The 14,604-nt window shown below is 34.9% G+C and overlaps 1 protein-coding gene across 1 annotated transcript in view; it reads right to left on the reverse strand.

The window, feature by feature from the left end:
* Nucleotides 1–5,679: 5,679 nt before the first annotated feature.
* The window catches only part of LOC137385735 (WASH complex subunit 5-like), a 32,880-nt gene continuing 23,955 nt past the window's right edge, over nt 5,680–14,604 (reverse strand). The window contains exons 22-26 of the mRNA XM_068072273.1: nt 12,599–12,728; nt 9,410–9,506; nt 8,954–9,113; nt 8,580–8,667; nt 5,680–6,869 (exon numbers count right to left, since the gene is read on the reverse strand). Of these exons, the coding sequence (XP_067928374.1) occupies nt 6,807–6,869; nt 8,580–8,667; nt 8,954–9,113; nt 9,410–9,506; nt 12,599–12,728 (538 nt within the window). The 3' untranslated portion in view covers nt 5,680–6,806. The remainder of the gene's footprint in view (nt 6,870–8,579; nt 8,668–8,953; nt 9,114–9,409; nt 9,507–12,598; nt 12,729–14,604) is intronic.

Here is a 14,604-nt window from a genome sequence, read left to right on the forward strand (position 1 = left end):
TAGACTCTCTAAGAGCGTTAGTGGTAAATACACCCTTCATGGTAACACTTTTAACAATCAATTTGAGAACAGTATAGCTTGTAATGTTCTAACTATTGACAATCCACATATTTCCATTTTTGGCCTTAAGACTAGTCCAAAAGGTTTTCCAGCAATAAATGTTTGTCCTGTTTTTTTTCTCAGTTTTATGCTCCCAGTGCTAGGAGTACATCGATAACTTCTAGCAGATATCAGTGCTAACAGTGTTGTAAAGCAATGTTGAGGAAAATATTTGCTTTATCTTTATCACTGCACATGTGCCTATATAAGAGCTACTCTGATTAACCTTACAATTGCTTTTTATTATTAACATGTAGATCAACAAAGGCGACTGATCAGTGACTGATCAACTTTCCTTCTGTGAACCTTTCATGACTGCCAACAGCTTACCAGAATTTTCCATTGAAATTACTCTAGTGAAATATAATAATACAAATTCACCAGTTTTAAGCTTTGCTGACTTTTAAAATGCTGCAGTCGCCATAACCTGTTGACAGCTATCACAATTGAGTGTAATAGAAGTGAATTATTTTGCAACACATCACTAAAAGACTAGTAAAAAATAAAATAACTATTATACATGATCAAAGAACTACAAAACGCGACTAAAGAACTGCCAAACAAAATGAAAAACTACTGAGTGCCATTAAAGAGCATCGAAGTGCAGCTAAGTAACAAATCAATGTGAAACTCTGTTTTGACCTGTCTGTAATATTCAATTATCACTAGATATCGTTAGTCAATAGTCACTGCCTCATTACCTCAACTAGCTAACATTAAGAATCACATGTATTGGCATATTCCTTGAAAGGCTAGCAATTAATACAGTAGACGCTCCCATAGCGTATACCTCCTATAACGTAAATTCCAGATAACGTAAAGAATTTATGTGAAATTTTTGCTTCGTACTTAGTAAAACAATCCATATAACGTATAGTGCCAAGTCGGTAAACATTCTCGAATTCTAATTGATTAACGATAATATTGTAGTTAGCTTTCTCGTATCTAGCTTTCTCTTTTGTTGCACTTGGGAGAAAAGGTGACGTTTAGGATTATCTCTATTATATATACTTGTATATACCCTGGCATTCTAGTTCGGCATGAAAAATCGTCAGACGTGTCGATAAAGCACAGAGAAAAGGTAGCCACACAACTATTTTGAAATACTTGAAGGTGATCGATTGGTGCAGGTGTTAGAGTGTCAATGCGCCAATCTGAATGTCATGAGGTGTAGTCTTGGCGAAAGGTATATTTTATTTTAACCTCGAATCTTGGTGATGGGTAGATAGACGGACAGACACTGCACTTACGATAGCCAAATGTATTTTTGTTGTACTTTATTTCAGACATAAAGCAGTGTTATTATTTTTCTTTCAAAAATATAAATTGCTGTATAAAACAAAATGGTGAACGAATCAATGGAAAATGTACGCTCCCCTTAACTTGTCGTAATTTTACCATAATCATGGACTATAAACCGAGTGAAAGTGATGAAATAAAATTAGATACAAATAATTTAAACCTAACAAAGTTGCTGATACCAACCAATAATATTACAATTACTGCAAAACCACTGATCAAATTAAAGCATTAGGTCTGGTCTTTCTCCTTTTGGAAAGACCAAAGGGTGAGTTTAAAAAGATGTTGGAACAGATTAGGCACTTCAACAAGTATTTTGCTGTTCCTATAACGTAAATTCCATGTAACGTAAACATTCCCAGAATGAATTGTTTACTTTGTAAGAGCGTCTATTGCAGTTCTAAACTAAGTCTACTCGTAACAACTTATCCAGCTACAGATTCATTTTAGCCTTAATACATCGACTAAAATCTACTAAGTATTTTTTAGATAAATCAGTGTTTTCATCAATTGACAAGATTCATCCTATATTTTTTATCAATGTCAACAATTCATGATTTTGTACAATAACACTTTGTTGCTCCCACAGATGTCTCTACTGGACAACATTGACAAATTATTTCAAATACCTGCTGGCTTGAATGCTGATAATAAGGATACATCTCGAAGATCCAAGGTCATAGCATATGACAGCGTCTTTGAAACTATTGCCGAACTACAGTCAAAGGTTGACCAACAAGCTTCAGAGTTACTGAATCTCCAAGGTATTATCATTTATAAGGATATTTTATTCTGCCAACTAGACTGAAAAATAAAAGTATTCCTAATCTGGTAGTTTGATGGTTTTTGTATATAGTTATTCTTTGCTGGATCTTGGGTTTAAGATGAATGTTAAATATTTATGCTGTATTTAAAATTTTTCTCATTTGATTGTATCGTGTCTGTAGTTTGACCAAGTTGCCATCCGGAGTTTGAGGTCAAAAGTCAGTTTCAAAACCTCTGAGCTATCACTGATGCACGCAGCCTCTTATACTGTATGTGTGGAAACTCTTTTCAGGGTAATGCATTGGTTTTGGGTAAAACATTAGTAGCATATGACCATTTGCTGAATGCGTAAGAATATTTGTAGATATAAATAACACATCAACGCAGTGATACCAAATATAAAAGTAAAAAAATTAAACTCAATTTTTCACACGGGATGTTCAATCATTATGATGTTTTTTCGTATGTTGAAACTGCCTTGTTGGAGCACAGATTTTATAAGAATACATTGTTTTGTTTAATTCGTTGCAGAACTCGACAACTGAGTGATAATTACTTCAGTTGATTACAAATAGCATTAAAACAATTGCGTTGTAAAAAAACTATATAAATTTCAACTATAAGTTTAATATTCGGAACTCCCGACTAAACCTAAAAAAAGAAAATGAATGTGTATAGAAATGCTCCCGCTAATTATATGGTTTATGTCGTGCAGAAAGGCAAAAGAAGTGGACTATACATAAACTGGCTAATATGCAATGAAAGAATTAATGGAGTGAATGTAGTAACGGAGTGAGCTAGCTGTAAAGGCTTCAACTTTTTAGATGTGACAAACAGTTTCGATGAAGAAAACTTGGTTTAAGAAATTATCCTCACGATTGACCGCTAGGTCAGATTCAAACATGTCTTCATTCAACCGTGATGATATACTAAAAGTGATAACAACAATTATTTATACTCAGTCAACTCAACATTTATCTTCCTCAAAGAAGACTGAAGCTGTCACAGATGACATATCTTCTATGGAATATTCGTCGGATCCTGTAAGATCATTCATTGAAAGAGTGGATAAGTTATGAAAGAAAATATGCTTGATTCAATGATTGAACAGATAGAACACTACAATAAAAAAATTAAAAACATGGAGTGCACTCTAGCCAAATATTTAGATATGTAATTATCGAAAATTTGTATTATAACTTGATAGTTCTTTGCTTGCTAGTAAATTGGAATCTCTGCATACTTCGTTTGTTCATACGCTGCACAATAGTGCAACAAAGTTGTTTCTAGCCATGCTTGCAGTGTCCAGCAACTTTGCAATGAAATGTACATGTACATTTCAAATTCTCACGCATCTTCATCACCTCATAGAGCTCGAGGTATGCTGAAAAATCACCCAAATCTTACCAATTCCCCTGATCCTCCTTTGTACGATGCTTCAAACATCAAATCAACAGATCCTTAAATCACCCCACAAAAAAGTTTCTACATCATTTAAACTAACGCAGAACATTGTTGTTAATATTTAAATATCGTCCCCAATGTATCAGTATGTTGATCAAGATCTGCTAAGGATTTATGGTCCAACAGTCATTGAAAGGATTAGTAAGTACATAAAACATGTAAATTCAGTTCATGTTCTGCAAAGCTGATGATCCACATTCACACTCCTGATTCGGCCAAGAAATTGGTAAGCACCTGTAAAGGAGATACTTTCAGCATATCTTCATCAAAATATAAAATATCACGATATACGATGAAATATTGTAATCTGAGATATTAAAATATTTCTTAATTCGATCAAGCAGAGCATGGCTTTGCTAAAAGCTGTACTACTAGATTGTGTAATAAACTGCATCCAAAATCTATTTCCCAGGTCATCAGCAAATAGCCTGTTCAAAAATAACAAAAAAGTTGCGTAAAGTTAAATTGTTTTATAGTATTCATCCACAAACAGCATTAGAACTGCAGATTCTTGTTAAAAAATGTGAACTTTTTCACAAGAAAAAGTACATTTGAATGTCAGTGGTTTATATTGCCCACTAGACCAAGTAAAATATTTGCTCCCTTATCATAGATTCTCTATTTGTAGAATTAATGGAACTTTTTTGGACGTTTCAAACCTGATGCACGTTTTAAAAATTGTGCATCTATTATGGTTCACCACAATAAGTGGCTCCTCCTACTCAAAGGAGGAGGTGGTATAATTTATTTATATAAAGGAATCCTTCAATTATAAATTTTTAGGGAATTTCTATTCTCGCATAGCTGACACGTAGAGTTGTAAATGTAACAGTTGTTTTGGCAATCATTCATGACTTATCCTGTGCATATGTCCCAGCCATCTTAGGCCTTTTTCTATCCGAATGTCCGCCATGGATTGCCACCTCTAGCACGTCTTAGGGTTTTGTAGTTTACGACGTTATTATCCAGGTGAGATTCATGCTGCTGTTGTCTCATCATGACTGCGAGCAGACTCTTCATTTGCATTTGGTACACTGTCCAGGTTTTAGCACCATTTGATAGGCCTGTTAGGATTACCGCTCTGTATACCTTACACTTAGCGTGAATAGTTACATGCTTGTTCTACCGCAAGCGATTCCGAAGTTATCAAAGCAAGAACTGGCTGTTCTGATTGTGTGACGAGGTTCTTTATCAATTTTGGCATTTTTGGATACATTACTACCCAGGCACCTGAAATCTGTACAAAGTAAGTGGCTTGTTGTCTATCAAGATGTCTGTAGGATCTGGCGACGGATGCAGGAGCTTTACAGGTTGATACAGACATTTTATTTTCTTTATGCTTATCTTTAGATTGAATTTTGAAGCTGCTCTTACAAATCGACCTTTAAGCAAGTTGCATGTCCTCTGCCGAGTGGGCAACCAGAACACTGTCATCTGCGAACAATATATCCCTGAGAAAAAACTTGGTTGTGCGTGATTTGGACTTGAACTGAGAGGCTCGGAAGAGATTGGCACTGTGTCTTATTTGAATGTAGACCTTTCGCTGTTGTCATTAAAAACAACTCTAAGCATAGCACCAAGATGTAGTGAGAAAAAGGTTGGTCCAGGTGCTCTATTTTTTTTTGTTCTGATGACTACGGGGATCACTTATGCTTCGTCAGGTTTCTCATCCAGACAGCCCATGATTGGTCTTTGTGTGAGGCAATCTAAAGGAATTTTATTCTGAAGGACTGTTTCACCATTAAGTGTTTCTAGCTAGACTGTTGCTCTCTTCTGTAGGTCATTCTACCAGCCAGCGGTGGTAGGATAGATAAATGTTTGAGCAGTAGGTCCTAGAAAAATCATATCGACTGGGCTTTGTAAGAGACATTAGGGCTGCAAGGAATACCCTGCTGAAGAATTTCTTTTAATGGTTGATCAGCTATGCGTTTTTCTATCTTTTGCACAATCCTAGATTCAAAGTATATAACAAAGATTGGATGACATTCTAACGATTATTGATGATGACAGACTCGATCATTAGCTCTCAGATTGCCTTATCTGAAGTAATACCGATTGCACAAGCCCAATTACATTTCAGATCCTTTTTTGGAATTTTAAGTAAGTGATACAGCAAACACCTGCACTCATGAGTTAACACAAAATTAAATTACCTGTAAGTGTGTAGGCATACCAATATATGAATTTGTGAAGGAAAACAAATATATTAATCTAATTCGATTAGGCAAGATGAAAAATGATGTAAGTGAATGAAAGTGTAAAAGAATCATAATAAATTCAGTGAGTGTGATCAAAACCATTGTGAAATGAAAAACGATATCAATATCATATAATCTCGGTTTTTGATAGATGCGTCATTGCAAGCGCAGCTAACTTAAAAATTACATTTGTTTCCTGTGGGCGCGAAAACTCGTCCGTTCAAATAGTGATGAAGTCTGTATCTTACATTAATAACTATTGCTACTGACACTATCTCAAGTGTTTTATCGCGATCTTTGATTTTGTAGTTGACTCTATGGAGTTATTTATGGATTTGAGCGCGGAGTGTGGTCCGGATATGGATGCAGAGACCTTCAACTTGATATCTTCTTGTAAACGTTGTGAGAAACACCACAGCGAAGTTGTAGCACGTATGAATGCTCTAGAAGAACGTTTTACGCATTATTCATTTGATACCAAGCAGGAAATTTCAGCTCAAGAACACCGCATACCAGAAGGTAAAACACACTCAAGGGTTAACCAGGATGACAACATGATATCTGACCACTTTACAGATATTGAGCATGGGTCATTAAAGATTGACAAATTGAATGAGGTGCTCTCCAATGATGTAATGGAAAATGCTGATGTACATAGCTGTTAAAAGTGCTTAAGTGTTGGAAAATGCGTTGTAACGCAGATAACAAAATGACTTATGAAGAAAATATGCTAAATAAAATTTAAATAGCAAGATCAACATTTAACAATGTATTATATATTATTTTTGTTGGGACTTTCTTTGTTAGTATTTGGACAGTTAATTCATTTATGTTTTAAAATTGTTGAAGCAAATATATGGCTATAAAAAGTACTCATTCCAGTGCCACAGTCTATCACTGTAGTCATGCAAAATGTGTTTCCTATGACCAAAACATTCTGGGCTTGACAGATGTTCGACGGCTGTATTATGCTTTTCATGTCTATCTTGCCAACACTTCTCTGCATTGATCAAAAATAAATGTGGGAATGTGCGCTTCTATCACCTACAAACAAATGTAAAATGCCCTGAGGGCATGATGGCACATACATAGGTCAACTGTACTTAAAAAGTGTCCATTTGAGGGCATGATGGCACATATATTATAGGTCTACTGTACTTAAAAAGTGTACATTTGAGGGCATGATGGCACATACATAAGTCTACTGTACTTAAAAAGTGTCCATTTGAGGGCATGATGGCACATACATAGGTCTACTGTACTTAAAAAGTGTACATTTGAAGACATGATGGCGCATACATAGGTCTACTGTACTTAAAAAGTGTCCATTTGAGGGCATGATGGCACATATATAGGTCTACTGTACTTAAAAAGTGTACATTTGAGGACATGATGGCACATACATAGGTCAACTGTACTTAAAGTGTCCATTTGAGGGCATGATGGCACATATATAGGTCTACTGTACTTAGTGTCCATTTGAAAAACAATGTGTATACAATAAATCTATAGATTGTATGGTGTACAGGGTTCTATTTGATTTGTATTTTAACTACATATTTTGTAGAATATTACATATACAACACAAACATGCCATCAAAACACTTCTAATAAGTATTATATTGTATCTCGGTAGACAATAACAGCTGCAATGTTTCTTTCATCCGAGCAGTTTTATGTAAAACACAGTAAACATTCCCAAATTTGCCAATTTAGTTCAACATTAATCAATATACAACTAGAGAGACTCATACGATGCTTGAATACTTGTACATTAGCTGATGTAAATTTAAAATAGTGTTGAGTTGAAAATGATTAAGGCCCTAAGAATATTGTTATAAATATTCAGTAGAAGTATGCATACCAGAAAACCAAGTTCACAGGTTAACAAATAGGCAATCATCAGCAAGCTTTGTTAAATAGTGTAGAGGGCCCCAAACCATACCTTGCATACGTTACATGTTTTCAATTTAACTTGTTTAAAACTAAGCAGATCTTTGGAATTATACTATTCTTGTACAAAAATGTACTAAAATATGACTTGTGAGCTTATTTGCCTTTTTGTAGCATTAACTTGCTTCTGACTATGATATTATTACATACCAGCCATAGTAAATGATAACAAAATAAATGGTGAAAGTATACTAAGCCAATGGGAGAGCTGTTGGATTCTGTCAGAGCCAGTTTTTCAAGCTCAAATTAGGCTATGCTGTTAGATTCTAAGCATATGTGACAAGTGAAGATTTTTGCGAATAACTACTAAAATGGTTTACGTTTAATTTCATACTTATACATTCACTACAAGTTGATGACCTTCAAAAATTTATGAAAACAATAAATATACCGCTTAAATGCAAGAACATGATGATACAAGATAATAAAACTAATTAAACATGCTGTTTACTAAAAAGTATTTGTTGTGTAAAGGTTGTGTTGCTATTGCCATTTTATGAAATGTGATAAAAGCCTAGTTTTTATAAAAACAACCATTTTCTTGTAACCCAATTATCCAAACAGGAAAAGAATTTTCATCTCAAGTCTGACAATAGAAGATCCTATATATAGTCTTTGGGATGTCAGGTCGGACTATGGCCATAGGGTTTTATGTGGTACATGAAAGCTGCACTGGGTTGTCAGTTACGTAGAAGACAACTTCAGAAATGGCGACCCAATTTTCGTAAAATAAAACACTAAGTTAATGAGCAAGGAAGAATAACCATGAAATTAATAGGTAGTGTCATTCAAGAGTTTTACCTTACGATCCAATCTGCCGTGGAACACAAATTCTTCAAGAAATAGCATTGCACTAATCGCATCAGTTGGGAAATCCATAACTTTAGGACTAAAAGAAAATCAGTAAGATTGTCATCTGCCATCACTACATAGGAGACACACATTTCAAATGTACGACTAAAGTGAATTATCTTTGCAAGCAAACCAGTTGATCTAAAACCTCTTCAGATTTACAATCATTTGTAGAACACAAAGATTTGTTTTAGCCATGTCGTATGAAATAAAATTAATCAACAGCATTGAGATATATTATTGAGTAACCCTGAAAGCAAAAATAAATTTTAATCTTGATTTATGATAACATAAATTGGTAATTTAAAAACACTACATCTCACTTTCCTGTTCCGTCGAATGACATTGATTTTACAAATTGAGACATTAGTTGGAAGAATATATCCGTTTGTGTTGAGTTGAACTGCTTCAGAATCGTCAAGCATCCAATAACAAATGGGGGTCCATCTATACCATCTTGGAGGCGCTTTGACATCATTGTGGCTGCAAAATAATAACTCCACAAATTCGCATAAAAATAAACTTCACAAGGTTTTTAACAACCATATGAATCAGTGGATTGCAGATCATTCACCAATGTTGGATGACTAGACTGTCTCGAAAATGCCTCATTTCAAAAACAGCGCATTATATTACAGCAGTATAACTTCCCAGAAGAGGATGTTTTTTTCTAATATATCTATTCTAGTTACATTTGCATCTCTATTGGTAGCTAGCCAGATTTGCAGTCTTATACATTCTATTACATCAAGCCTTTAATGAATTTCTGATTCACTCACCGACACTCTTCGAGTACTGTAGTTTGGGCAGTTGACTCGTCACAAGCATGAACATGGCAAGAGATAGTGATGGAATGTTTTTGGTAGTAATATAGATCTGCAAATGTTAGCACAAATAGACCAAGTAGGTATGTTGCTACATAGACAAAACAAGATAAATTATTATGCAGTTTAGTACCATGTTATCCAATAAATTTGCATAAACATTGGAAGATTTCCGCACACAAAGGATATTTTGGATTGCAAACACTTGTTTGAGTTCTCTTAAATACGCTCAATTTGTATCCAGGCATCTTGGCTCAGTATTTGTTTGGTAAGCAATTAGTTGAGCGTTAGTTGCCATTTTCTGCTAGCTAGGTAAGGGTTTCAAGTCACTTTCAACTAATATGATGCACCTGCATGGCGCTTATACATTGCTGCATAACTAAAGGTTTAGCAAAATGGTTCTTTCTGATCCTCCTTTTTGCTTACACCAATGATATACAGCCCCCAATGGGGGGCTGTATATCATTGCTTACACTAATATACAGTCGCAGTGATCCTTTGCACTAGAAGGCCAAGCCATGCCCAAATAACGGTGATTGAGATATTTGAATACTCAAATATTTGAATACCCAAATATTTAGAACAAATGCCCTCTGTAATAATTTGAGATCATTTCTATTTTACTTTATTCATACAAATTCAAGAGTGCATTTGTAATTAATTTTAAAAACAAAGTGATTTGGATTTGGCAAACAAATCATATTGTTCCTATGATGTACCTGTTTTAATGAACAATTTTTTATAAAACAGAAGCAAAAGTTAGCTTAGCTGTTTAGCTCTCATATTGTTTTGAAACTACCATTCAAGCTACCACACTAGCTGTCGGGGGCATTACGGTTGTTATAGATAAGGTCCGGTGTAATGATAATATCGCGCTCTGTCAATAGTATGTTTAGCCAGCAAACACAAGGCTAAAGAAATTAAATTTCAAAATGGCAGATAGTAACCCTAATGAAGTTAAGCATTTGAATTTAGTATTTTACTGTCCTTAGCTATTACTAATTTTTAAATTTTTTGTAGCCTTTCTTAATTTTAGCTTATTGCTAAAATAATCCAATGATTTGGCAAATATTTTCAAACCATTATCAGTGATTAAGAATTTTAATTGTGCACATCAGGGATGGATTTTATCTTTCAACAACTATTTAATACACTATTTGATGTGTTTTTTCATTTTAATAAATTTTTTTAATAAAAGTAAGATAACTGATTTTAATAAAATCAGTTATATCTAATTTTTAGAAGTAGAAAGTATCTGCTACTACTACTACTGTTACTACTATTGCTAGAAGTATCAAATATGGCTTAGAGAATGCAACAGAAATTTATATACATTTCATCGCTAATACTTTTATGGCTCTCGAAGATTAAAATAAGAGAAATGAATCCCCTTATTTTAAGCTTTCGACTACACAATGTTTCAGTTAAGAGTAATCTGAAGTAGGCAGGGCCCTCATGACGTGATCTTCTTCAATTGCTTGTATTAGATATTTCATGAATATTGTTGAGAAGGTAAAAAGGTGGTTCCCTATTACCTCAGGATTTTTGTCCGGATTGTCTCCCTTGTCGTGCAGTATTGGAGGAATTGTGGTTGGAATACATGTTTTGGCACTTAAACTCACCAAGTTCACATCATAAATTTACATTATTAATAAAAAGTACATTATTCTATTATGTCTATATGTCATAATAAAATGGAAGAACTAAGTGGAAGAGTTTCATCATCTTGTCATCCGAGCTCACCTAATACCTTTTTTCTGCTTTCTAAAGATTTTTTTACATATTATCCAACAAATCTATTATACCTGTACCTAACGATGCCTTTTCTATCTCATCGTTGCCAACAAGTAAGAAATCACATAGAATCTTTCAGCAATGTTGGACCATGAAGCTAGTAATAGCTATACCGTAAGGAACCATAAAGGCACACTGCCATTCTTTGCAAATATCTTTAGTACAAAGATTATTTCTATCATTTATCGTGTGAGTCACCTAATGATGCTATATTAAGTCAGTTGTGTAACATAATTAAAAAGGTCATCGATCGTTTGTGATTATTATCTGTCAACATTAAACAGAATAGCCACTAAAATTAAGCTTTCAAGTTTGCACTTTCATTGAATTCTTAAGCCTAATGGCGTATTTTTCGCTAAATTTACAGGCAATCTCCAAGAGACAAACGTATGTAAATACAACCATGTATATGGGCAAGCAAGCAACAGTTAGAGTTATTTTTTGCATACAACTCCTCAAGTAAAAATATAATTTATATATAACTAAGTAAACTACCTCTATTATATAAATCTCAAAGTCTGCCTGTCCATCGGTACGTCTGGCTATAGTTATCAAAATCTTAAAATAAAAAATCCGTATCACAGAAGATTTAATCTCATAACCTCCCGTTTGTCAGGCAAATACCTTACCAATTTAGCTAAGCTAGATTGATAGATTCATTAGGCGATATATGTCGCTATGTGGGTGCAAATACGCTCTCCCATTATGACGCAACGCCATTCTATGTATTAGTAAGAGCTTACTTAAATTAGCTATTGGCAATGTGCCAGGCTAGTGGCAAGTGGAATTGTTTATAAGCTGGGTTTATATAAGTGTGGCATTGCTATCACTGCTTATAAGTAGATTTTTAATACCCGTGCAACGCCGACCATTCTGCTAGTCTTACTACATTCGTTGATGTTTAATTGTAATCAGTGGGAGCGTCACAAGTAAGTTAAAACTTTCCACTTTAGGGTGATCCATTTGCTTGAAATGGTTTTCACTTTGCAGTTGACAGAATAATAAGGCTTACCATTGGTCAAAAACGGAATGAGTGGTGCCAATGTTTGGACTGCTACTTGAGGGCTTTTGTTTTGAGCGAATGCAATAACAGAAATGTGTGTGGAGGAATAAATATAAAACTGGAAATGGCATAAATATTAGATTGAATGTAAAACTATGTTATGATAACCTAAAACCATTAAACAAATGCTAATGAGCCACCGTTAGACATTCTTAACAGTGTGATTAAACTAACCGAATCTAACCAAAATGATATCGGAATATTAAAGCATTTGGAAGATCTGAGTCACAGGACCTTCATAGAGGGAAATATTAAAATGGTTTGTTGTACAACAAGCCATAACACACCTTGTCAAGCGGGTTCGAAATGCCAACCGTCTCAAGGTAACTCGACAGCTCATACATGAGGGGGTTGTCTTCTCTAGGATATGGCAACGCAGGATCCTTGTAGTGCCTTTCAACATCATTTAAGAGCGCCCTACCAATTAGATGAGAAAGTCATGAGTGGCTGCTATCAAAACTCATGGCAACGCAATGACGTAATAGGTGAGAAATGCCTGATTACTGAACAACCGGCCCAACCTGTGATTGGTCAAATGATTGCTAAAATTAAAGTGGCGGACGAATTACGGTGAGAATTATTAGTACGATAGACATAACTCATAATTTTCTTTTTACACGATTAATTTTTGTAGCCGCCGACTTGAGAAGAAGTTGAGACTGTATATGGAAGTAGAGCATGACAACAAACAATGTTGGGGTTCAATTTATTTATAGTATGAACTTGAAGATGTAACCAAATACACACTTAAATCACTTAAATCATCGCTTAAATCAATACATAATCTTTATTTAGCAAAGAGACTAACAAATCAGCTGAAATGTCTATTTTAGCATTGAACAAGCAAAGATACCTCTGTAACCTATCAGGAAACATTTGACATTCATATTCGGCTAATGGCCAATCTTATAAAAAATTTTTAGTGAAAAAGCAAATAGCAAAAAAGACACATCCGAGCAGACTAAAAACACCTAATATCTACAGTAGACTCGTTAAACATTAGCATTCAATGTTTGTGGCAAAGACTGAATGCAATGCAACAAGATGATTACCGTTAGTCATCAGTTAATGTGCATGAGTTGTCCACCAAACGCTTCTCAGCACTTTTTAAGGTTAGCAGAATTATAAATATGCACAAAAGTGGCGAATCATTAATTAACTCGACATCGCTTCACCAGGCACTTCTTGTAATAAATCAAATTGCATACAGGCACATAATTTGGCATACAGGCACATAATTTGGCATTTCACAAAAACTACAGATTTAATCATCTTGACCTGAATAAAGCTGTCTTGGACTGAATACGACGAGCATGGCAGACTTAGCTGAACACAGACCCAAATGACTGAATGAATATAAGCTGAGACGTGATATCACTTTGAGGGAAGTCAGAGACTGAACTTATTTGTCGGCACAACCAACTGCACTATTTACAAGATATATTTTTGGGAACTATTTCACTGTTTCAGAACACTCATGATGTGAGGTTTCTACACCTGTGTGGGTTCAGTTATTGTGCGCAGCTTTATACCAAGTACATGGCATTTATTACAGAATGTAAAAAACAATGTTCATGACCAATAAGGTGCAATGTTAATATAAGCATTCATTTATAGCCTAGAAGTATCACTATACATTTACTGATACACCTGTTGCAATCAGAGTGCTCTACCAAATTATACGCTCTTTTAAAACAAATAGCCTCAAATAGCTAAAAACACGACTCTTCTTTGATGACTGGCAAAATACAAGCGATGTGATCCATACTTTCACAAGCAGAAGGAGTACGGGTATCAGGTGCATTTTCGGAGTGGCCTGTGCTCCTTGTAGTATCAAGGGGACCTGTGAGCAGTCGCGCCTGTAACACCCACCCAGTCACAGAAACTCTTCCCTATCTTGGAACAGATTCTCCAGCCAATAGCTGTGCGGATTTGTGCAATGGACAGGGATTTGTTCCAGCGCCAAAAATAGTCTTTTCTGTCACACACCCAAGTGCCGCCCAAGAGTTTGTTGACATTACTATGGTCTGTCGTTCTGCATTAGTTTTCCCCAGAACAGCCTATTCAATTATAATTTGCAAAGAGTCGTGTTCCATTACCTATTGATGTTCACTTCATACACATGACCAAATATGTGTGGTCTTTCCAGATGATCAGCCGCTATTTGACATTTTAAAAGTAAAATACAATGGCTACAGATGTTCACATCTCATGGGTATTCGTTCTTAAATACATATTCACAATGTTATTACTTTATAAAAGGCAGTCGTACTACTGACAGAGTATTCATTTT

Source organism: Watersipora subatra, chromosome 1, assembly GCF_963576615.1.
Source record: "Watersipora subatra chromosome 1, tzWatSuba1.1, whole genome shotgun sequence".
Classification (NCBI taxonomy): Eukaryota; Metazoa; Bryozoa; class Gymnolaemata; order Cheilostomatida; family Watersiporidae; genus Watersipora; species Watersipora subatra.